The sequence below is a fragment of the Patella vulgata genome, chromosome 3, assembly GCF_932274485.2.
Source record: "Patella vulgata chromosome 3, xgPatVulg1.2, whole genome shotgun sequence".
Classification (NCBI taxonomy): Eukaryota; Metazoa; Mollusca; class Gastropoda; family Patellidae; genus Patella; species Patella vulgata.
In genome coordinates this window covers 2445090-2468451 of record NC_065881.2, presented here as the reverse complement: position 1 = coordinate 2468451, position 23362 = coordinate 2445090, and the positions used below count along the sequence as shown (strand labels likewise).

Below are 23362 nucleotides of genomic sequence, written 5' to 3'. Positions count from 1 at the left end.
ACCGGGAGCGAGTCTTCTTTGTCACACTATCTGTGCTACACCACTTATAAATCCTATATGGACATTTCTCACCCAACACCGGGAGCGAGTCTTCTTTGTCACACTATCCATGCTACACCACTTATAAATCCTATATGGACATTTCTCGGTCAACACCGGGATCGAACCCGGACCTGCTGGTTAATGAGTCAGCGACTTAATCACCGAGCCCCCGTGGCCCCGGTTTATAAATGACCTGTACAAAATATAAATGAAATGAAATGAAATGGGGTTTAACGTCCTACTGTTCTGCTCTGAACTGGGCTAATGAAGACTGGCATGCGCCATACAGTGTGCTATGAGGGAAATTTTGCCCGGACAGCGGCAATACGGCCTACTCTTATATTAATTCCAACTGTCAAGGGATCTTTTACGTGAACGCCAATGTGTACACGGGACCTCGGTTTTTCGTCCAATCCGAACGACTAGACTGCTGTCCTGCATCACTGACAAGGGGAAACCACGCCGGAAAATCTGGATGAACTTTCTCGGCCAATGCAGGGATCGAACACCCGACCTCCAGACTAGCGAGCCAGCGGGTTTTTTTTGTAAATATGTTTATTCAATAAATATATAATCATACATTTTAATCATGGAACAGCACAAAATATTCTTAATCAATTAAAAGCATTATTTTTTTTTTTATTTTATTTTTTTTTTTTTTTAAAAAAACAAGAAAAATGAAAAGAAAAGAAATACATTCCTGAATCAAAATACAAAACCATTGACACATTAACACATTGATGAAATAATACATCAATAAATCAATGGATCCATACATTAATTCATAAATATATTTAAATTAGGTTAATTACAATATGTATTAAAAGAAGGTGCCATTCAATTTGAAACTTCAATCAAGATATAATTACACAAAGTTACATAGTATGTACATATAATGTTAAAGATGTTTTGGCTATTTTGATATTCAGTAATGGTAATCTAAGTCAATACGAATAGTATAATTTATAGTTTAAAATTAAATATTAATTACTTCATCGTTTTCTAATCATTTATATTAATTAGTGTATTTAAGGTGTCACGACAATTACAAATCTTAGCTTTATATTTACGAGCTGATAAGATTTTACACAGTATCTAGCAGACGAGATTTCTGCCGCCTGCGCGGCGCGTCCCAATTACTGACCTACTATACACACTCAATCTGTGTCAGCTATACAAGACTCTACTTTCCAGTTCTTTTTTATCACCATACATCATATAAGTCCAGTTCTTCCAGTGCTCTTAAAATTTAACATTGAAAAGGGGCTATTGTAAACCTGTTAAGGCAGCGTCTTATCCACTTAGCCACAGCGAGCCCCTGTAGAAAATATAATTTCGATGATTTCCATTTTTAAATACTAACTACAGGCAGGCTCCTCTCGTTTAGGTCCCTCTTCCGATTCGTCCGATTCAAGTGGAATCTCATCACGTGTAGTGCCATATGTTCAAATTCCGGAAATCGTTATCAGCCAGGATTGCTAAAAAATCAGAGGAACATTGGATCATAAATTGTATTTTGTGTAGAAAGTTACTTCAATGATTTAAAATTAAAAACTACTCCATATTTTTTTATATGTGAAATTTAGATGATTAAGACCATACCTCCATTTAATTCAGGTGCCACTGCTGTTTCTTTGAGCAGTCGGTTTAATTATGTTACGCTACCTAAACTAGATAATCCAGATTCATTGCCAGTGTGCTATGAGCGACATTTAGACCGGACAGTGGCTCTACAGCCTATACTCTTATGGGATCGTTAACGTGCACGCCACATACATGGGACCTCGGTTTTTCGTCCCACCCGAGCCAGTATACGTTGTCCCTTGTCAGGTCTGCAGTCCTGCACCACTGACAAGGAGGAACTACATTGGGGTACTTTCTCTGTCAACACAGAGATAGAACACGGGACCACTAGGTCAGTGAGTCAACGTCTTACCCACTCAGCCACCGTGGCTCGCTGGTGGAAGACAAATATCTAATTGTAATATCAGTTATAAGTTGGTTCAATTTTGCTCAGTATTTATAAAGATATATACAATATAGAAACCCCATCGATCTATGTTAATCGCTATGAAGTACGCCTGCGGCCATTTTGTTGTCGCGACAATTTAATGACAAACCCGTTTTAAATCCGACTGAATCCAGTCAGGGAGATTATCCAGCGTTTGTATTATGATTTTGTTTTCTTAATTATGTGTCAAATAACGAATCTGGGTATATATCAACGTGGCTTAAACAGACATTATACAAGAGCTAAATCGGATTATTGCATGTCTTTCTTTAGGCCTGAAATGTTATATAAATTATTAATTAGACATTAATTAACTTGTCCAGACCATAATCAACTCTCGATATCATCGCTAGCCTGCGATATTTAGCGGATTGGGATACAATTTTTGAAAACTAATTAAATGCAAAAATGAATAACCGAGACTCTAATTTCAAATCAGTTCTGTTCGGGGAAGTCTCAATTGAATGGCAATCTCTAGTGTCTGGTTATTCCAGTCTACATAGTATTTATGGCGCATGCTCTCCAGATAAGAATATGGGTCGCCGTTTGATATGACTTGTGGAATATGTCTAGCCTTGTTCGTGGAGTCCTTTGTTAATCTGGGGAATAGTTAAAGATACATTAGAGGGAGAGAGAGAGAGAGAGAGAGATAGAGGGAGAGAGAGAGAGAGAGATATGGAGGGAGAGAGAGAGATAGAGGGAGAGAGAGATAGAGGGAGAGAGAGATAGAGAGGGGGAGATAGAGAAAGAGAGGGAGAGAGATAGAAAGAGAGAGGGAGAGAGAGAGAGAGAGAGAGGGAGATATTGAGGGAGAGAGAGAGAGATGGAGAGAGATAGAGAGAGGGGGAAGATAGAGAGTGTGTTTAACGACCACTCGACACAAACCAAGTTATTCGGGACTAACATGGTTCAATCTTATTTCAATAATTCGCTTGCGCGTAGAGCTCTTTAGCAGTGGGAGGAAACCGGAGGAACCATAGAAAATCAACGAGGTTGGACAGGCGATCCTATTCCTTGTCACGAACAGCCGGGGAATCGAAACTACACTAGTTGACCTTATGATACAACGCACACGCGCTAACAATTCGGCCACCCAAGACCATCGATGTGTGCTATGTGGGGGGGGGGCAGCTTTGTCAGACAGGCGGCGATACCATCTGCTCTTAACCAATTCCAATAGTGGTGGATTCTTTTACATGCACAATGTCCTCGTTTTTTAGACTATACACTGTTCTGGAGCCACGTTGGCTCATTGAGTAGGACTTTGGAAGACGTTGGAAACGTACATTCTTATTTGCCAGTGGTGTATCCGACGGACCCTATTCATTGTCACGTCCGTTGTTAAAAGATACAGATTAGATTTTTTTTTATCTTTTTTTCAAAGTAAGGAGCCAGGGCAGCTAAGTGGGCGAGACGCTGGCTCGCTATCCTGTATGTCGCGTGTTCGATCCCTACACTGGCCGAGAAAGTATGTCGGTGATTTTCCTTCGTGCTTTCGCCTTGTCAGTGGTTGCAGGACCAGGGCCTGACAAGGAAAACTGTCTAATCATTCGGGTGTACACATTGTCGTGTACGTAAAAGATCCTTTTGCAGTTGGAATTCGATATAAGAGTAGGCCATAGTGTCGCAGCCCGGGCAAACATTCCCTTTTAGCACACTGTATGCCCGTCTTCATTATCCCGGTCGGACTGGAACAGTAGGACCTTAAACACCATTTCATTTCATTTTTTCAAAGTATGTAAATATAAATGTGCCAGAAAATTATTTAAATATTTGAAATAGAAATGAACGTGCGTTTCAGTGATACCTAACATGATATCTAGAATTCGTATTAAGATCATACGAGACGAAGGATCGAGACTTATCGAGTAGAGCCTAGCATTACGACGGCTGTATTAACATATTCTATATCTATCTTAACACATCACTGGTTTGAACGAATCAAATAAATAGTCAGACCTTTAATTTAAAGCTATATGTAAATTTCGAAACCCAAAATGACAGCATTATAAAACGGTCGATTTTAAGTTAATCAACATTTTTAGTCCGATTGTCAAATGAATATGAATTGCACGATATGTTAATCCCAAAATGACATATTGTTAACGCGCTTTAAAAATCTGGATGCAGTAGACTAGATGTAGAAAATTCTAGATACATTAAAATGTTGGCACTAGAAGGTATTTCGTGCTATGGCTTGTTTGTGGTTTAGAATATGATTTATTGTCTTGAATATAATCACAGTATTAAACAATAGATTATAATCTCCCCTACTGATTATTGTAATTCCAGAATGTTACGTTATTGATTTTAGGGTTTATTGTGCTACTTGGAGGGTATGTGCAACCGTTTGTCACCTTAAATAAATTAATATAATTATAGTTTTTAATTAGACACTGTTAACCACACAATGATTTGTTAATGACAATAAATCATATAGTTTATTCAGCTTGACATAAGACTTAACAATAAATAGATACAGTTGGTTTAACTTGAATGAAGATTATTATCTATGTTGCATATATATCACCTGTCAGTTAAATCACGTTATATATCTTATATATTGATGTTCATATCGTCTTACCTATTTGTCAAGTAGGAGCCGGATCTCTCAACACACTTCACTAAAGTAACAGTTTGTAGACTTTTCTAGATTGAACGTGTTTGCGGAGATGAAGTTTAGGTAGAAAAAAAAGATATACCCTTAATATCACGGTGCTTACTACCACACTACTTTTCAATTCATACATCGGCGTGCACGTAAAATACATTCGATGAACGCCGCTGTCCGGGCAAAATTGTTCTCATTAGTATACTAAATATATTACAAGCTAAAATAAATATTAATAAATCATGTATTATATACCTGACATACGCCATACAGTGTGCTATGAGGGAAATTTTGCACGGACAGTGACTCTACAGCCTACTCTTATTTCCAATTCCAACTGTCAAGGGTTCTTTTACGTACACGCCACTGTGTTCGCGGAACCTCACCTCGGTTTTTCGTCCCATCCATAAGACTTTACGGTGTCCATTGCTAGGCCCTCCGTCTTACACCACTGATGTGGGCGGACTTTCTCGATCAACGCATTGGTTAAACACGGGGCCTCCAGGTTAGCGAGTTAATGTCTTACTCACTGATCCAACATGGCTCCCATGTGGAATGAATCAGAATTGTAACAAATGTTAATCTAAGCTATAATGTACTAGTGATGTAATTATTTATAATGGGTATAATGAACTTCTATTCAAGTGAAATGAATCAACATTAAAACACCTGCTATCATAAGACGAGTAATATAGTATTTTATGACTAAACGAGGTATCATAACATATAATTTGATTGATTAGTAGTAGATATCAGTCAGGTATATAATACATGATTTATTAATATTTATTTTAGCTTGTAATATATTTATTCACAGAATATAATTATACATTATAATATTTATAGTATTTTATAATTTCCACACCTTTAATTTATTTTTTACTTATTCACTGTTACTATATAAGACACACAGGCAAAGTAAAATACAGTAATATACAATAATAAAAACAGGTATTTTTGATTATTTATAATATGTATAGGATAAGAGTTGAGTATGTATAAAAGATTAAAAAGTAAAATATAATATATACAAATAAAATCAGTGCCTGTATCTTGCACACCTATATACAATAGAGCGATACAGATTTTAAGTACATTTAGTGTCAATAAGAAAATCTGGTTTTAAATACTAATTATAAATTTCAGTGTTTCAATTATTGCAATATTTGATGACTTTACGTCTAAATGAAGATTATATAGAGAAAAAGAATTACATTAAATAAATAATTTGCAGATATTTTCTAATTAAACAGGTTGGCAGTGGGATTTTGGAGTGTAAAGGTTTTTGGCTGTTGAGTACATAGTGTCTATCTGAAAATATGCTTCAAATTTTAAAATATTTGGTGACTTCAATAGCAAATAAAGATAATGTAAGCAAGAAAATTGTTTATAATTCAGAGTTGGCTGAGAATATCTTGTGAAAAGGTTTACAATAACCAATTTCCATGGTAATTTTTGAGATGACTGGATGAGCAAGACTAATATGATTTGTATAGTTTAGAAAGAGCTGGATAGTAGGGGCTTGTATCACTGACAAACATTGGGTGTTTATGTTAGGGGTTAAAAGATGGGTCGAATGCTTGCAGACGGCAATTCGTCTGCTATTCTATAGAGATATTTAATAAAGGATTTAAGTTGTCAGTTATATCAACTTTAAGGGTATTTAATTTAGTAACTTTAGATGTTATATTTAGGATTGAGTTTTTTTATTGTGATTTCTAAGTATGACAATTACCCTTTAGGCTTATTTCATATCTAAAGTTATTTCTTAAACAAAGTAGATTTGTTCTATATTAGATTGAAATAGATGAAAGACTTCGAAGCTCTTCGGAGGGGATCACGGTGGCTAGGTGGGTAAGACGCTGGCTCGCTATCCTGGAAGTCGGTTTTCGATCCCTGCATTGGCCGAGAATATTCATCCAGATTTTCCGGCGTGGTTTCCCCTTGTCAGTAATGCAGGACAGAGGGCCTGACAAGCACAGCTGTCTAGTCATTCGGATGGGACGAAAAAACGAGGTCCCGTGTACACATTGGCGTGCACGTAAAAGATCCCTTGACAGTTGGAATTCTATATGAAAGTAGGCCGTAGTGCCGCTATCCGGGATAAATTTCCCCCATAGCACACTGTATGGCGTATGCCCGTCTTCATTAGTCGAGTTCGGAGCATTTCATTTCATTTCGAAGCTCTTCGGGGAAGGTGTTAGAAGGAATATTTAGGGATGTTCTGGAATATTCAAGCATTCTCATCAATAAATTTTGTAACTTAAAGAAATCTAATAGGGATGTTTGAAGGTTTTGATCTTATTATATTATATTTAACAATATAATATTTAATTACAAGTTCTTCGGAAGAGGTGTTCGAGGGAATAATCATTGAATAGTTATCAAAGTGAGAGAGAGAGAGAGAGAGAGAGATGGGATTTAACGTCCACTCGACACAAACTAGGTCATTTTGGGACTAACATATGGTTGAATTTTATTTCCATAATTTCCATAACGGGGTCTTTAGCTGTGAGAGGAAACCGGAGGACCCGGAGAAAACCCACGAGGTTGGACAGGCGACCCTACCCCTTGTCACGTACAACCCGGGAATCGAAACCCCACCAGTTGACTCAATGACAGACCGTGTGATACAGCGCGCGCGTGCTAACAAGTGAGAAATAATATGAGATTCTAAATAAATTAGAAACCAAAAAGATTTCTCAGGTATGGAGATTTTGACTTTAATAGGTTCAACGATAGAAGAATTAGATGCTCTTCGGCAAAAGTGTAAAATATGAAGAGATTCAGAGTGAAATGAATTGTTTTGAAAAAATTATTAAGATTACGCAAAAGCTTTTGAATGTTTTGTCTATATTACATTCAGAGTTGAGAAATGGATTCCAAGCTCTTCAGACAGTATATCAACATACTTTTAAAAAGTAATTTTAAACTAAGTTCGGGAATACCCGACCTCGAAGTTCGAAAGATCTAAAAGTTTCGAGGTAATAAAGTGTCCCGAATAATATTTGTAATAAAAGTAAACTGAACTTCCACTTGATTGATTAAATTCAGACTGATTTAAGAATAATATACACATAAATTATTATATTCTAAAAATTAACAAAGATTTAACTCCCTTGCAATATTGACTAATGATTAGATTCCACTTAATTGATTAGATTCAGACTGCATTCAACAGAGAGAGAGAGAGAGAGAGAGAGAGAGGGTATGGGAATTATTTATTTTTAGATATATTTTTAGGATTGAGCTTGTTCAATGTGTATTCTAAATATGACAAATATATTTAAGTATGGCAACTTTCATACCTAAATACGTCAAATGTATTTTAGTGTGATAAAATCAACTTTCATACCCAAAGGTTATTTCTTAAACAAAGAGACATATCATTCATCCAATCACTTTTCTCACTTTTATTTTACTGTTCTGCTACAACTGGGCATACGCCATTTGGTGCTACGGCCTACTCTAATATCGAATTCCAACTGCCAAGGTTCTTTTACGTGCACGCCAATGTGTTCATGTGAGCCAGCATCTTACTCACTTAGCCACTGTGGCTCCCAGGTTTTCATACGAAACTTCCGTTTCTAGTTTAAAAAACACAAAAACAAAAACAAACTGGCAACTAAATTTTTGAATTAAATCAGACACATTACATGTTTGCTCTGTCTGCCTTGCTGTTGGGATTGCCGGATTTAGATGAAGCCCCCTCCCCACCCACCCTCACGACAACAGGAAGATCAAAGTATCTGTTAAACACTATTGACGATGGTGACGAATGTTTAAGACTACAGTCAAAATATTATACACCATGGCCCGATGACCCCACCCCTATCTTGGTCCGATGAGCCCCCCCCCTCCCCTCACCACTATCTTGGCCCGATGACTCCCATATCTTGAGGCCCTCCTATGTTTCAGCATGCCAAGCCTATAGGTAAATCTAGCACTCTCTGTTAGTTAACGAGAGAGAGAGAGAGAGAGAGAGAGAGAGGGGGGCGGTGGGGGAGAGAGAGAGGGAGAAATGAGGTTTGACGTCCAATCGACACAAATTAGGTCATTTCGGGACAGTGGTTCAATATTATTTCAATAATTCTCTGGTGTGTACGGGTCTTTTGCATTGGGAGGAAACCGGAGGCCCAGAGAAAATCCACAAGGTAAGACAGGCGACCCTACTCCTACAACCGGGATATCGAAACCACGCCAGTTTATTCAATTACAGTGCGCACTAACCATTTGGGAGAATGTCCAACAAATGTCAAATTACCGGTCTTAATACGAGGTTCCAGTTATTGTGTCATACATCACTGGAAAGTGTGTTTCTATGGCTCTTTGAATCTTTGAAATGAGGTCTAACGTCCACTCGACTTAAACTAGGTCATTTCGGGACTAACATAAATGGTTTGATTTTATTTCAATAATTCGCTTGAGCGAAGGGGTCTTTAGCAATAGTAGGAAAATGGAGGATCCGGTGAAAACCCACGATCTTGGCTAGACGACTCTACTTGATCAATGGCAGGCCATCTATTAAACGCGCACGCGTTAAGCATTCGGTCAACCAACCTCCGAATATCTTTATAGTGTTCGTACTGGCTTATAAATAGGAGAGGGAACCATGGTGGTCAAGTGGGTAAGACACTGGCTCGCTAGCCTAGAGGTCGCCTGGTTTCCCCTTGAAAGTGATACAGGACCGAGGGCCTTAAAACAACCCGCGTATACATTGGCCTACACGTAAAAGATCCCTTGGCAGTTGGATTTCTTCTACGTCAATCAGGTTTAATACGTTAAACGTCATTTTAATTCAATTTATATGTTTAAAATGAATGATATGTATTATTACAACTGTTTGTGGGTTTCTTTTAGAACGTATTTTACGATATGATAAATGACATGGAGTTTAACGCCCTACTGCTTCGACTGTGAAAATGAAAACGATCATACGTCATGCACTGTGCTATAAGGGAAATTTAGCCCGAAGAGCGGCGCTACTGCCTATTCTAATATCGAATTCTTACTATCTAGCGATCTTTAAAGATCATGCCAATTTGTACATAAGATTCGTTTTTTCGTCCCATCCGAACGATTATACCAAAAACAAACTGGCAACTAAATTTTTTAATTAAATCAGACACATTACATGTTAGCTCTGTCTGTCTTTCTGTTGGCATTGCCAGATTTAGTTGAAGCCCCTCCCCATCCTCACGACAACAGGAAGATCAAAGTGACTATTAAACACTATTGAAGATATTGACGAATGTTTAGTTGATGCCCCCCCCCCTCCTCCCATACCTCATCTTGGCCCGATGACCCCCCCCCCCCCCCAATCATGGCCCGATGAGCCCCCACACCACCCTCCACTCACCCATATCTTGGCCCGATGACCCTCATATCTTGAGACCCTCCTAGGTTTCATCCTGTCAAGCCCACAGGTCAATCTAGCACTGTCTGTTTGTTAGCGAGAGAGAGAGAGAGGGTGAGAGAGGGGGAGACAGAGACAGAGTGTATATTCCCATGCTCCTGTACACTATGTGCCGATACAGTGTCCAGAGATGTACGACAATTTAATCTATATGACATTTTCAGCTCTTAAGAAACATTCCTATCGGAGATAAAGCTCGAGTACCACTCTTAACATTTACACATTTTAAATCAGTGTAATAAACAGTGTTTAGCGCAATAGTAGAGTTGTCACTCTGCTTTATGCGCCACATTTTACATGGCATGAGCCTTGTTTCCCGGGGTGTGAAATTTCAGGCATCGGGTCAATGCCGACGTCTGATTGATTGGTTGATTGGAATTCGGGTGGACATGATAAAGACGGGCATGCGCCATACAGTGTACTATGAGGGACATTTTGCAGTCTTCACGTTGTCGGGCACGTAAAAGAATCCATGGCAACTGGAATTCGAAATAAAAGAAGGCCCCTCATTGCAGTCGGTGGTGATTAGTAAGACGTTAAATGTTGTCGGACACGTAAAAGAACCCATGACAGCCACGGTTGCTCAGTGGGTAGGACGTCGGCTCGCTAACCTGGAGGTCTCATATCGTTGGCCAAGAAAGTTCATCGTTTTTTTTCCGGCATATTTCCTCCTTGTCAGTGGTACGGCCACGGGGCAACATGTGTAGGCGTTCGGATAGGACGACTATACGGGGACCCGTAGACACATTGGCGGGGACCTTAAAAAAACCTTAACAATTGGAATTCGAAATAAGAGTCAGCTCCGCTATCCGGGCAAAATTTCACTTATAACACACTGTTTGTCGTATATTCCCGTCTTCATTAGCCCAGTCGGTGCAGAACAGTAGGACGTTAAACCTTATTTCATATCATTTCACTTGTCTACCTTCAACTTCACCAACTCGAGTGGATGTGTTATCATAAACTAGTTTAGAATTATAAGCGGGTGTATTTGAGGGGGGGGGGGGGCTCTATACTAATTTTGGCTTTTTAACATGTTTTTTTTATGTGTCAGAGTCTTATATAGCAGCTGTATAGTTTCTTACAGTTCATATCAGATACATATTGCTAGCTGTGTTATATAACGTGACATGACGACATCAGTACAACTTGTATGGTGGGTTATACAAGGATAGCTAGTAAGACAGAGCAATAATCTGTTAGTGATATCTACTAATTGGATAGACTAACATGCTATTACCCATGCTTAAGGTAAACAGCTACCATATTTTGGCTTGTTTTACTAATTGGATAGACTAAACCAGTATTAACCATGCTTATGGTTAATAGGTACCATATTTAGGCGACATTTCGAAGAATATTTTATATAAGAAGAACAATTCCTGATAATTACTTAACCCTTGGTACAATCTTGTAATCTCACCAATATATAGAGACTTTGCTTCACTTTTTTACATAACGATTCACAATGCAATGCACAGGGGAGAATTTAGTCCGTACAATGGCGTTTCTACCCAATTAAGTCAGCTATTAATTTAAAGTAGGTATTAATACAAATTTGTGATCAGATTTGTAACCCTCTATCCTATCTTCTAGTGAGAGGTGGTTGGGTTGCCTAATGGTTAATGCGTGCGCGTGGCATCATAAGGTCTCTCATTGAGTGAAGTGGCGTGGTTTCGATTCCCCGCTTGTTCATGACAATGAGTAGGATCGCCTGTCCAACCTCTTGGGTTTTCCCTGGGTCCACCGGTTTCCTCCCACTGGTGTACCTTTAGCAGTAAACTGCTACCTCTATATTAACGGCGCACAGGTTTTTTTCTTATTGCATTAATGTAAGTTAACAGACTTCAAGATCAAGAACTGTTTTAAAAATGGTAACTACACGTTTTTCCTAACAAAGTGGAAAACAGGCTGGAAATTGTTCAACTTTCTCAGTCAAAGCCGGTGTCGAACAAGAATGGGTTGGAATGCCTGTGTTCAGTAACTTGTTTTGTTTCCCTTGACCTGTTGGTTACTACCAGTGCTTCATAATAAAACAACAATACAAAGAGTTTACAATTATTATTCTAATATGGAAAGATATTATACACGTATTTTAGCTCCATCTGGAATCATTTTTTATTATAATATGGAATGATATTATACATGTATTAAAGTTCCATCTGAAAAAAACTATCAACTACTTCTTCCAGCGATTGACCATAATTTATTCCATTTCGGATAGAAATAATGTTATCTCCCTTACACCGTAAACAAAACATTATTTAACAATAATTCAGCCATAACAGTAGTCTAATTATTAACGTCTTTTAATGTCAGTTATATTATTAATTGTTGCTTGAATTGTAAAGTTTCTATGGTCATCAATAAATCCACTGCCAGGATTACTGAGTCTGCTCTCCCAGTCAATAGGATCAGTAAAACAGTCTGACCAATCACCAGGTCTAACAGTCCAATTACATTGTTTAACTACAGATTGTCTATCATCTGTTTTATTTATAAGTTTAAATGTGACGTCAACTTTACATGACGTAATACTTTTATCTTCTACGTCATTCAGGTTTAATCCAAAACAGAATGAAGATGATCCTTTATACACATAGATACTCCATGTAAAACCTGAAACTACATGTCGTTTACCATCATACCAACCATCTTCTCTCACAGTATCCACATTAATAACATCTTCAAACATATTCTGATGACAACTTACAACTTTACCAATCATATTCTGATGACAACTTACAATTTTACCAAGTTGATTAGTTAACAAAGTTTTATCTATCTCTGCTACTTGAAATGTTGAATATCTTACATCAGGTATATCCAATTTTCTACAACAACTTTCATCTTTTTCCTGTCTAACTTTAGGTATTCTTTGTAAAACTTGAACAACGGATGAATCTTCTAAAACATTCACTGAATATTTAACACTTGCTTTTAAATCTTCTGTTAGTCTTTTAATGTCCTCCATCAATTTCCTGAATTTGGATTCTTCCTCTTCACTAGCTTTCTGCATTTTCTTTTTAATATTTTCTCCGATTTTGTGAAATTCTGAGCAGATTTTCTCAACCTGTGCATCTATTTTGTCACATTCAGTTTTCGTGCAGGTTTTGACTTCAATTAATCTGCTATTTAGATTATCATAATGTTTCTGAAAATTAGTGATTTGTTTTTCTAATTCATCATTCATTGATTTTAAATCGTGTCTGATACTTTGTCTGACTTCATCCTCCTGTAAATCTAAATAATTGTGTCCATTATGATCAGCCACGAAACATCTCCAACAAACGGCTAAGGTACAATCTTTACAGTAGAATTTTACAGTCTCTTCTTCATGGCGCAGACAGAAATCTTTAGGATTTGTGATAGATGAAGATGAAGTTTTTTCCTTTATTGGTTCGTGTGAAGTAGACGCTTGATGGATCTGTATTTCATCATATGGAGCCACAACGTGGTCTTTACAAGATTTTAACTTATCATGCGTGGTTTTACATGATTTACATAAATATTGATCACACTCTCGACAGAAATATTGACATGTATCTTCCGTACATACATCACATTGAGGAATATTAATTGGTTTAGGTTTAAATCGATCCAGACCTCCGTCACTGAGATTTATAAAAATACGGCATAATGGGCATTGGAACTGATCTTTAGTGGAGGTTTTGTTCACATAATCTTCTAAACAGATAAAACAAAAGGGGTGTGCACAATCGAGTACCACGCGTTGTTGAAATTCGTTCAAACAAATACTACACACTTCCTTCTCTGCCATTTTAAATAACTGTTTGTTGCACTGGTTGTATAAACTGGACAAAACAACAACAAACAATTAGGCTAAATATAATATAAACGATATCCTAGAAATCAAAACTGCTAAATTTAGCCAAATCGTCTAACCTCGCCTGACATCTTCTCGAGCAGTTTATCTTCCTTGGACTGTACACTGAACATGCATAAACTTGATATAGTTTCTTAGAAACGTCTAAGTCACATAATTGTAGACAATACGAGTTCAAACTGGATGAAAATACAAAATCAAACAATATAATACTTGATATCGAGATAGATGAACTAAAAATCAAAAGTATTAAATTCAAACAAAACATGTAAATCACATAGAAATTCACGTCTTTCTTCGTCTTTCGCAGTTTGTTCTTCTTATGCTGTAGACTGAACATACGTAAACTTGCTACAGTTTCTTGGAAATTCTATTTTTATTTTCGTTTTGATATAACGATCTTCGACATTAGGCTTTGTCACCCAGACTATAACCGTGTACGTAAACTACCATTGATATTGTTAGCGTGTGGGTAACAGAGGCTAAAAATATCACGCTATATGCTGTAGACTGAGCATGCGTAAGTTTGCTCGGGTTTCTCTGAAATTCTATTTTCGTTTTAATATAATGAACTTCGACATTAGCCTTTGTCACCCAGACTATAACTGTGTATATCAACTACAACTGATATTGTTTAAGTGGGTAACAGAGGCTACCACTATCGCGCTACATCATATTGACACTATATCTGTCGGTGTACGTCTATAATTATAATATTATGACTATATGTAGTATGAAAATAGGTCACCTTATAGGGAGATATACTATAATGCTTATACGTTTAATTTTATACACAGGTATGTCTCCAACTTGGTATCTTCAACAATGTAGTAATATATCAACTAGTTAATAAACCTCTAGATATAATATACACGGCTGGGTCCACATGGCGCTATATCCTTACTTAGAAAGTTCATCGGGACTCTCCGATTTTAGTATCATGCTCCATCCGAACGACTAGACGGTGTTCCTGCAGGACTGACAGAGGGACACCAAGCCGGAAAATCCCGAATAGCTTTCTCAACCAACACTGGGATCAAACCCATAACCCTCTGGTTAACGAACGAGTGTCTTACTCACTGAGCCACCGCGACTCGTCTGATAATATAATACTTGACATAATATCTAGGTTAATTTACGTCCGCTTCCATTGAGATGATACCGTAGACAATAAATCAATGTCTAAGTATTCTGATATTAACATATTGATGGTCGTGGTAGTCAACGAGTCAGGGGATTGAGTTCGAATCTCGAGGCTGGTTCGCTACCCTGGAGGTTGGTTGTTCGATCTCTGTAATGGTCGAGAAAGTTAAATTCATCCAGATTTTCCGTCGTGATTCCCCCTTGTCAGTGATTGAGGACGGAGGGCCTGACAAGGACCGCTGTCTATTCGTTCGGAGGGTCCGAAAATCCGAGGTTCCGTGTACACATTGGCGTGTACGTAAAAGATCCCTTGACAGTTGGAATTCGATATAAGAGTAGGCCGTAGTGTCGCTGCCCGGACACAATTTCCCTCAAAGTACACTGTATGGATATCCGTCTTCATTAGCCCATTTCGGGGCAGAACAGTAGGACGTTAAACTTCATTTCATTTTTATTTCATTTCGAATCTTGAGAAGGACCTTGAGATTTGTCCGTTAAGCTGACTAGTCCTTCGGATGTGACGATAAACAGAGGTACACCCGTCTATACATTGGCGTGCTCTTAAAAGAAATTCGATGAAATGCCCATGACCCGACAAGATTCTTCTCTTTAGTATCACACCCTTGACAACAGAAAAAAGCGGGAGTAGTGTGTGGTGTTGAAGCTTTAAATTACATTCCCATCTGTTTTTTGTGATTATCAGTAATATCAAGATAGGCCAAAATTGATACCGGATACTAGGCGGACATTTTTTTTATATTCTTACGGTGGAAACGGACGTTTAGTAGAGCGATTACTTCCTAATGTCAAAATAAATTATTATTTCCATAATTATGTGCTGTGGTTTATTGTTTAAAATAAACTTATTTTATTACAATTGTTGATGCGGGGGGGGGGGGGGTATTTGAGAACAAACAAATAATCAGTATTTTACAATGGAGAGGGAGAAGATAGGGTTAAACGTTCACTCGAAACAAACTAGGTAATTTCGGGACTAACATATACAGTGTATTTCAATTTTTTTCAATAATACGCTTGCACGTAGGGCTGGGACCGGGGGACAAGGAGAAAGACCCTACTCCTTGTCACATCCAACCGGGGAATCGAAACCACGCCAGTTGACTCAATGACAGACCTTATGAAACACCCAGGGCTGGATTGGGCCATCGGCCGGTCAGACAAAAAATGAAAAAAATAATTTTGTGCAATTCGTCTAATAAAATCTTTTTCTTCTGAACATTATATGGGGGGGGGGGTGTATTGAACCGGTCATGCAGCGATGATGATCATGTTGTATGTGGCCGGTAGCTTTAACGGGCCGCCACGACATCACTGGAGTTTGGAATGGGCTGGTATAATAGACTTTCTGGGCCGGGTGTGCTGGGTGTGGGCCGGAATTCGGAATCCGAAAATTTCACCGGATTCACCAGACACTTTCACCGGCAAATTTACTAATTATTAAGTCCCCTGTACCCTGTTTCTGGGGATACGTCGGAAACGTCTGCCGATCGTTTGTAACTCAAAAAAAAAATTCAATTTTAAGGCCTCAGCAAAATTTGATGATAGCTAGTCTGCTTGCTGAATATGAGTGCGAGACGATTTCCTGAGACTGGTGTTAAACATTCCTTAACATTTTTATTAAATCGTTATTTACAGAGATGAAATTACAGAATTGGGATGTCGGGATTGGTCTCAAATTGCGGGAAATGGCCTCCCATTTTTCAAAATTTTCCCGGGGGAGAGCACCCGGACTCCCCCATCCGGGCTCCGCGATCAGTAAAAGGGGCCGCTCCGACACGGGACCTCGGGCCGTTTCCCGGCCCCAATCCGCCCCTGGATACAACACGCACGCGCTAACCATTCGGCCATCCAACACCCTATTTTACAGTGGGTAGCGACTAATAAAACATAATTAAGGTGAAAGAGAGAAATGGGGTTTAACGTCCACTCGACACAAAGTAGGTCATTTCGTGACTAACACATGGTTCAATTTTATTTTAATCATTCGCTTGTGCGTAGGGGTCTTTAGCAGTGGGAGAAAACCGGGGGACCCGGAGTAAAGCCACGAGGTTGGACAGGCGACCCTACTCCTTGTCACGTACAACCGGGGAATCGAAACCCCGCCAGTTCACTCAATGACAGGCCGTATGGTACAGCGCGCGTGCTAACCATTCCGCCACCCAACCCCCCATAATTAAGGTAGAGAAAATTAAAAGAAGGTTTTGATGTAACATCATTTACAGTTAAATATTACTTTAAATTGCGTTTTAGAGTTCGAATCACGCCATGGGCCCGAGAAGAACTCGTTCTCGCTTTTCAGGGTGGCCCCGGCGGAATTGACAAAGGAAATGTGCCTAATCCATCGGATAGGGTAAAAAGCGGCATTCCAGGCAAAGTTCACCATCGTATTGCACGCCTGGCGATTGAAAAGAAAAATACATTAATTAGTCTTAAATTGAGGAGACGTTAAACCCCATTCTAGTATTATATATATTGGGTGTGACTGTGATAAATACGGGGTTAAATGTACTGTCATGAACTGGCGTGGTTCCCCCGTTTTCCATTGTGCAGGACTTTGGGCCTGGCAATAGATAACACCTAGTTGTTCCGACAGTTCTTGTCTACTCAGGCGTGCAGGTATTGGAATTCCGTGTAAGAGTAAGCTGTCGCGCCGCTCTCCAAGACAAGATTATTTATATATAATTATATATCAATAGGTGATGTATTTTTATTATATATTCTCACCTGGTACAATAATTGATTGTTTTATAAACTTGGACGACATTAGTCACCCTATCTATTTTACTATAAAACTGCAACAATGCAGGATAAATGGATATGGATCATCTTGTCAAGGTTTGTAAATTTGTGTAACGAAACAGCTGACCGACAGCCGACAACTCTATACGCCTATATTACGCGTGGGTGTATATAGAAAAATTGCAAATAGAAAAAAAAGTGAGGAGTCCTTCCGTATTCGTGACTGAGACATTCTCCTATTGAACACCAAAACCAAATTTAAATAAAAGAAAGATGGTCAAATTCACGCTGATATGGATTTTAGCAAATTTCATGAAATTCGGGCAATAACTCAGCCCTGTATATAGCTTTGATACGTTTTATGTGAAATCAAGGGCTATAACTCTAAGCATGTTCATAATTATGATGTCAGTAATTAGTAATTAGTAATTCTTTCCCCAGGTGATTTTAATGTTAAATCTATGACATGCCTTGGCCTATAACATTTTTTCTAATATGCCCCGACCGGGCGTATTGAATTACCCAATAACACCCAATTAATAATACCCAATAATTCCAACTGCCAAGGCATACGTGCATGCCAATGTATACACGAGACCTCGGTTTTTCGTCCCATCCGAACGACTAGATAGCTGTCCTTGGCAGGCCCTCCGTCCTGCACCACTGACAAAGGTAAACCACATCGGAAAATCCAGATGAACCGCGACCTCCATGCTTACAAGCCAACGTCTTACTCACTTAGTAAGCTAGCACCCTTTGGCTCCCTGTTTAGAACGGAATTAGGTTAATGTCTCGATCTGCCACTTTAAGCGATTGGAATCACTTGTAAACTACAGCAAACTACTGTTCTGCTCCCACTGTGCTAACGAAAACGGGCATACGCCATACAGTGTGCTATGAGGGACACTTAGAGCGGACAGCGGCGCTGCGGCCTACTCTCAAGGAATCTTCAACGTGCACGCCACATACACGAGACTTCGGTTTTTTGTCCCATCCGAGCCATTTCGTCCCTGGTTAATTAGTATTTTGTATTATTTGATTTTTTAGGTTAATAGATGATCCAGTGCCCGCAGATGATACGTGTACAACAAAATTTACAATAAAATTCAATATAAAGTGTACAATAAAATTTCAATACATAACAATTTCATAAATATAACAAATTCAATGATTCTCTGTGGCAACAATTCCATGGCGATTCTTCCCCACACGGATATCCCGCCTGAAAAATCCTTCGTTAATGCTTTTTTGTTGTAACTGAAAAAATAAATATTTGATTGTTAATATATTTTAGTGTACAATTTACTTTGTTGTTTATTAATAAACGGGCCCACTCTAGCGTGGAGATGTTCCGAAATGATAAAGCGAATGTGTCCCGAAAGTAAACTATGTCGTGTGGACGACTTAACCAACGTATTTGGGCACACAATTGTACTTTGTAAAAATTGTATAAAAAAAATATTGTGTTCTTGAATGTGTCCAATTTAACAGCGAATTTATTATTATTATGTAACATACTAAGAACCTAACTACATTTTTTGGGCACCAACCACCACCGCCCCCCCCCCCCCCCCAGTCAAAAATTTCCCCGTACGCCTATGTGGACGACTGCACCAACGAGTGTGGACGACTTCACCAGATTTTTCGTGTGGACGACTTTGCTCGTGGACGACTTAACTGATATTCCTCTTGCCATGCCTTCGAACCTGCACCTGCTTCTTTTTTTTCTTTTGAACATACAATTATTTCGGTGGGTGCATGGGTATTTTGTTTATACGACACAGTATGAAAGTGCCATTTAACGAAAACGAAAGATGATTAAGATGCCAAGTTATGGCAACTTAAAAGTAAATAGCACGATCTGCTTAGTCACATAATAGAGTAATTAATTTAGAAGCTTCACACAGAACGATAATTTGCCTTACACCAGAGAATTTAGTAAGGCAGAGTAGGGTGAAGCTTGGTGATTTTATTTATATTTTCTTTTCTTTTCTTTTTGTATAGAATTGGTATATCAGATGGTTGGAGATGTTGTTGATATAGGGATGCATTCTGTTGGACCATATGATCCAGAGGTAGAGATACATGATATGGAAGGATTTTGTGGAATGTATATTGTTTATATGTGTAGCAGCAAAGGATTTAAAGTGCTGTAATTTAGGGCAGTGTAGAAATAAGTGACTGTAGGTTTCATTATTTTTCTTGCAGTATTGACATATATAGTCATCTACGTAAATATTTCGAGTGTGGAGAATATCTTTTGTGGGAAATGCATTGTGTATTATTTTGTGCATAAATTCTTTTTCTATTTCAGATAGTGTTGGACATTTATATAAATTATGCCAAACTTTTTCAAAATTTATATGAGGTAGGTGTTTGTTTATTTTTGGTTGTACGTTCTTACTATCAATGAGTGACCAGTACAAGTACAGACTTTTTCTTTAATCGATAGGTTGTAAGTAGACCAGTGACTAATAGTTGATTTAATCGTCATGATGAGGGGTAACCAGATTTTTTTCCATTTTATTGATCTCAAAACAAAAGCCCAGTAATTTAATTGTGTCTGTTTTAATGTTTATGTTTATATTTTCAGGAAATGAGTCATGGGATGGTTTACGAACACCAACATGGTGGATTTCGGTTTTATCTTAATTTAGTTGAGAGCTATATACGGAGCCAACATTTATACGTAAGGAATAAAGAATCGTGGACAACCTTGACGGATCGAACGATTATTTTTGATATTTTGAGAGAAGGATCCATTTACTTGAACTTTACTTTTCAAATTTTTAAACAGTATTGTAACCCAATTTACAATGTCATTTGGAAAATTCATATGTTTTAGTAGGGTTTTTATATAATTGTGTTCAATACGGTCAAAGGCTTTTTTCCTAATCAAACGATAAGATATAGGCATTAGTTTCATGTGTGTCTAAATAATTTAGGATTGAATCAATTAAATACAGGTTATCGAAGGTGCTTTTATTTGGTCCGGCTCCCGTTTGTGTTTTAGAGATCAATTTGTTAATAACTGTGTTCATTCATATACTTAATATTTTTGTGATGATTTTATAGTCGACACATAACAGGCTTATTGGTCTATAGTTCTTAAATAATCGGTGGTCGCCTCTATTCTTATAGACAAACAATTTATTCTTATAATTAATTATTATTAGTTTAAACAATATTTTATTCAATAAACTGAATTGGATTGAACAACAGGCAAGGCCTATATAAGTTCTCTCCAAACATATAAAATAGTTAACTCTTATGTTTACAATACAGTGGTGACATATGTACAGACAGTGAGTAACAAACATATATACATTTTGAAGTGTAATTTTAAGTTTTAAATGTTAAAGTTTTAAAATCTCTTGCTGTCTTTTATGTATTTTTGCACTATTTCAAATATGTTGGAATTGGTATTATCTGAAAGATTATTATTATACCGGTTCTCATTGGGTTAGATAATTCACCCTGTAGATAGATGTTGTTTATTACTTCTGTCAGGTCGGTTCCTATTGTGTCAAAGAATTTGATATAGAAATCTCCTGGAATACCGTCGATGCCTGGGCTACGGTTTGATCTGAAACTTTGTAACGCCTTCAGATCTTCATCTTTAGATATGAAATGAGACAGGGAATCTCTTTCCGTGTTAGTTAGGGTATTTATGTTACTGTTTTCAATATAGGAGTTTATTAGGTTTTCGACAATGTTTTGGGTAGTATATAGTTGTTGGTAATATTGGTGAATTGTGTCTAGAATATCTTGTTCATTATCAAATACTGTATTATTTTGATTGATTAATTGTTTAATTTGCTTTTTAGCACTGTTTTTGACCTCAGCTAATTTATATATTTATATATTGTATTGTATTTTGTTCTATTATTTCGATTTTTGTTTGAATTTCATGCATTGAGTTAGTATTCATAGGTAGTATGGAAGTAGATCAACTTATAGTGTGATATATATTGAGACTATATTTATGTTATATATATGAATGCATATCTAGCACTATGCATATCTAGCGGTGTATTATGAATGTATGTTATATTAAAGGAGGACGGATATTGTTAGTGTTGGTGACACGGGCTACTCCTAGATCTATCTTTATAATAGTATTAACATGTCACGTTTAGATTATATTTAGAGAGAAAGATAGATAGATATGGGGTTAAGTGGAGGGAAACCGCAGTTCAGGACCCGGAAAAACCCACGAGATTCGTTGACACGTATATGCGGGGAACCTACTCCATGCAGATTGACTCTATGTATATGATAGACCAGGAAAAAACCCACGAGGGTGGACAGGCTACCCTATTCTGTGTCACGTACATGCGGGGAACCGAGTCCACGCCAATTGACTCTATGATAGACGTTACTCACTGAGCCATCGCGACTCCCTTGATAATATAATACTTGACATAATACCAAGGTTAATTTACGTCCGCTTCCATTGAGTTGATACCGTATATAGACAATAAATCAATGTCTAAGTATTCTGATAATAACATATTGATGTCAGGGAATTAAGTTCGATTCTCGAGAAGAACCTTGAGGTTTGTCAAGCCTGAGTTTCACCTGTCAGGGGTATAACGTCTATTGGGCTGACTAGTCCTTCGGATGGTTCCTACGTGTATACATTGGCGTGCACGTAAAATACATTCGATGAAACGCCGCTGTCAGGGCAAAATTCTTCTCATTAGCATAACATCCCTTAATAACAGAATAAAAAGCCGGTAGTATTGTGTTGTGTTAACGAAATGTTAAATTACATTCCTATTTTATTTTGTGGTTATATGACTAAAACGTCAGTTATATCAAGATAAGCCAGAATATTTTAAAGATACTTCACCGTATACAAACCGTTCGATCAAGAAATAACAACCTCTCCCTCAGTTAAACTAGCATACAATAAGCCGTCGTGTTGGCTCCCTCAGTTAAACTAGCATACAATGAGCCGTCGGGTTGGCAGTTAGTGATACCCTGACATTTTTGCTCAGTTCCTGTTTTTCGCGTAATCCAGTATTTTTCTAGTAAGATTGGGCGTCTAAACTTTTCATATATATCATGTCATACTTTTACTGGGAATAACCACCTGATAAATACATATATATCATGTCATACTTTTACTGGAAATAACCACCTGATAAATACATATATATCATGTCATACTTTTACTGGAAATAACCACCTGATAAATATATTTGTGACAATGTATCTTTAATATCCTTGTGGTTGAAGGGGATGTTTAGTTGAGAGATTAATCTTCCAAATATTGCGGGAGGTTGCGTGACCGAAAGGTTAACGCATGCGCGTTGGATCATAAGGTCTGCAATGAGTCAAGTGGTGTGGTTTCGATTCCCCGCTTGTACGGGACAAGAAGTAGGGCCCATCCTCTTAATTTTGCTCCCACTTCTAAAGACCCATACGCATAAGCGAATCATTTACATAAAATTGAAACATATGTTAAAAACAAAACTCTCTCTCTCTCTCTCTCTCTCTTATTAAGGTCAATAATTTCTATACATG

The 23362-nt window shown here is 37.8% G+C and overlaps 2 protein-coding genes and 1 long non-coding RNA gene across 4 annotated transcripts in view; 1 reads left to right on the top strand and 2 right to left on the bottom strand.

Annotated features, from left to right (window-relative positions):
* LOC126814700 (uncharacterized) overlaps positions 1-23362 on the bottom strand; it is a 99799-nt gene that overhangs the window by 17493 nt on the left and 58944 nt on the right. The gene's annotated exons all lie outside the window — the stretch shown is intronic.
* On the bottom strand, positions 12092-14378 carry LOC130012201 (E3 ubiquitin-protein ligase TRIM33-like). Its single transcript, XM_056099617.1, has one exon. The coding sequence runs from the start codon at positions 13859-13861 to the stop codon at positions 12380-12382; it is 1482 nt and encodes a 493-aa protein (XP_055955592.1). The 5' UTR covers positions 13862-14378; the 3' UTR covers positions 12092-12379.
* Positions 14590-21889, top strand: LOC130012207 (uncharacterized). 2 transcript variants are annotated; one of them, XR_008787583.1, is made up of 4 exons: positions 14590-14724; positions 19835-19905; positions 20145-20198; positions 20424-21889. It is a non-coding gene; the product is annotated as an uncharacterized LOC130012207 (long non-coding RNA). The 2 variants fall into 2 exon arrangements; XR_008787582.1 differs by lacking the exon at positions 14590-14724 and having other exon boundaries at positions 19401-19905.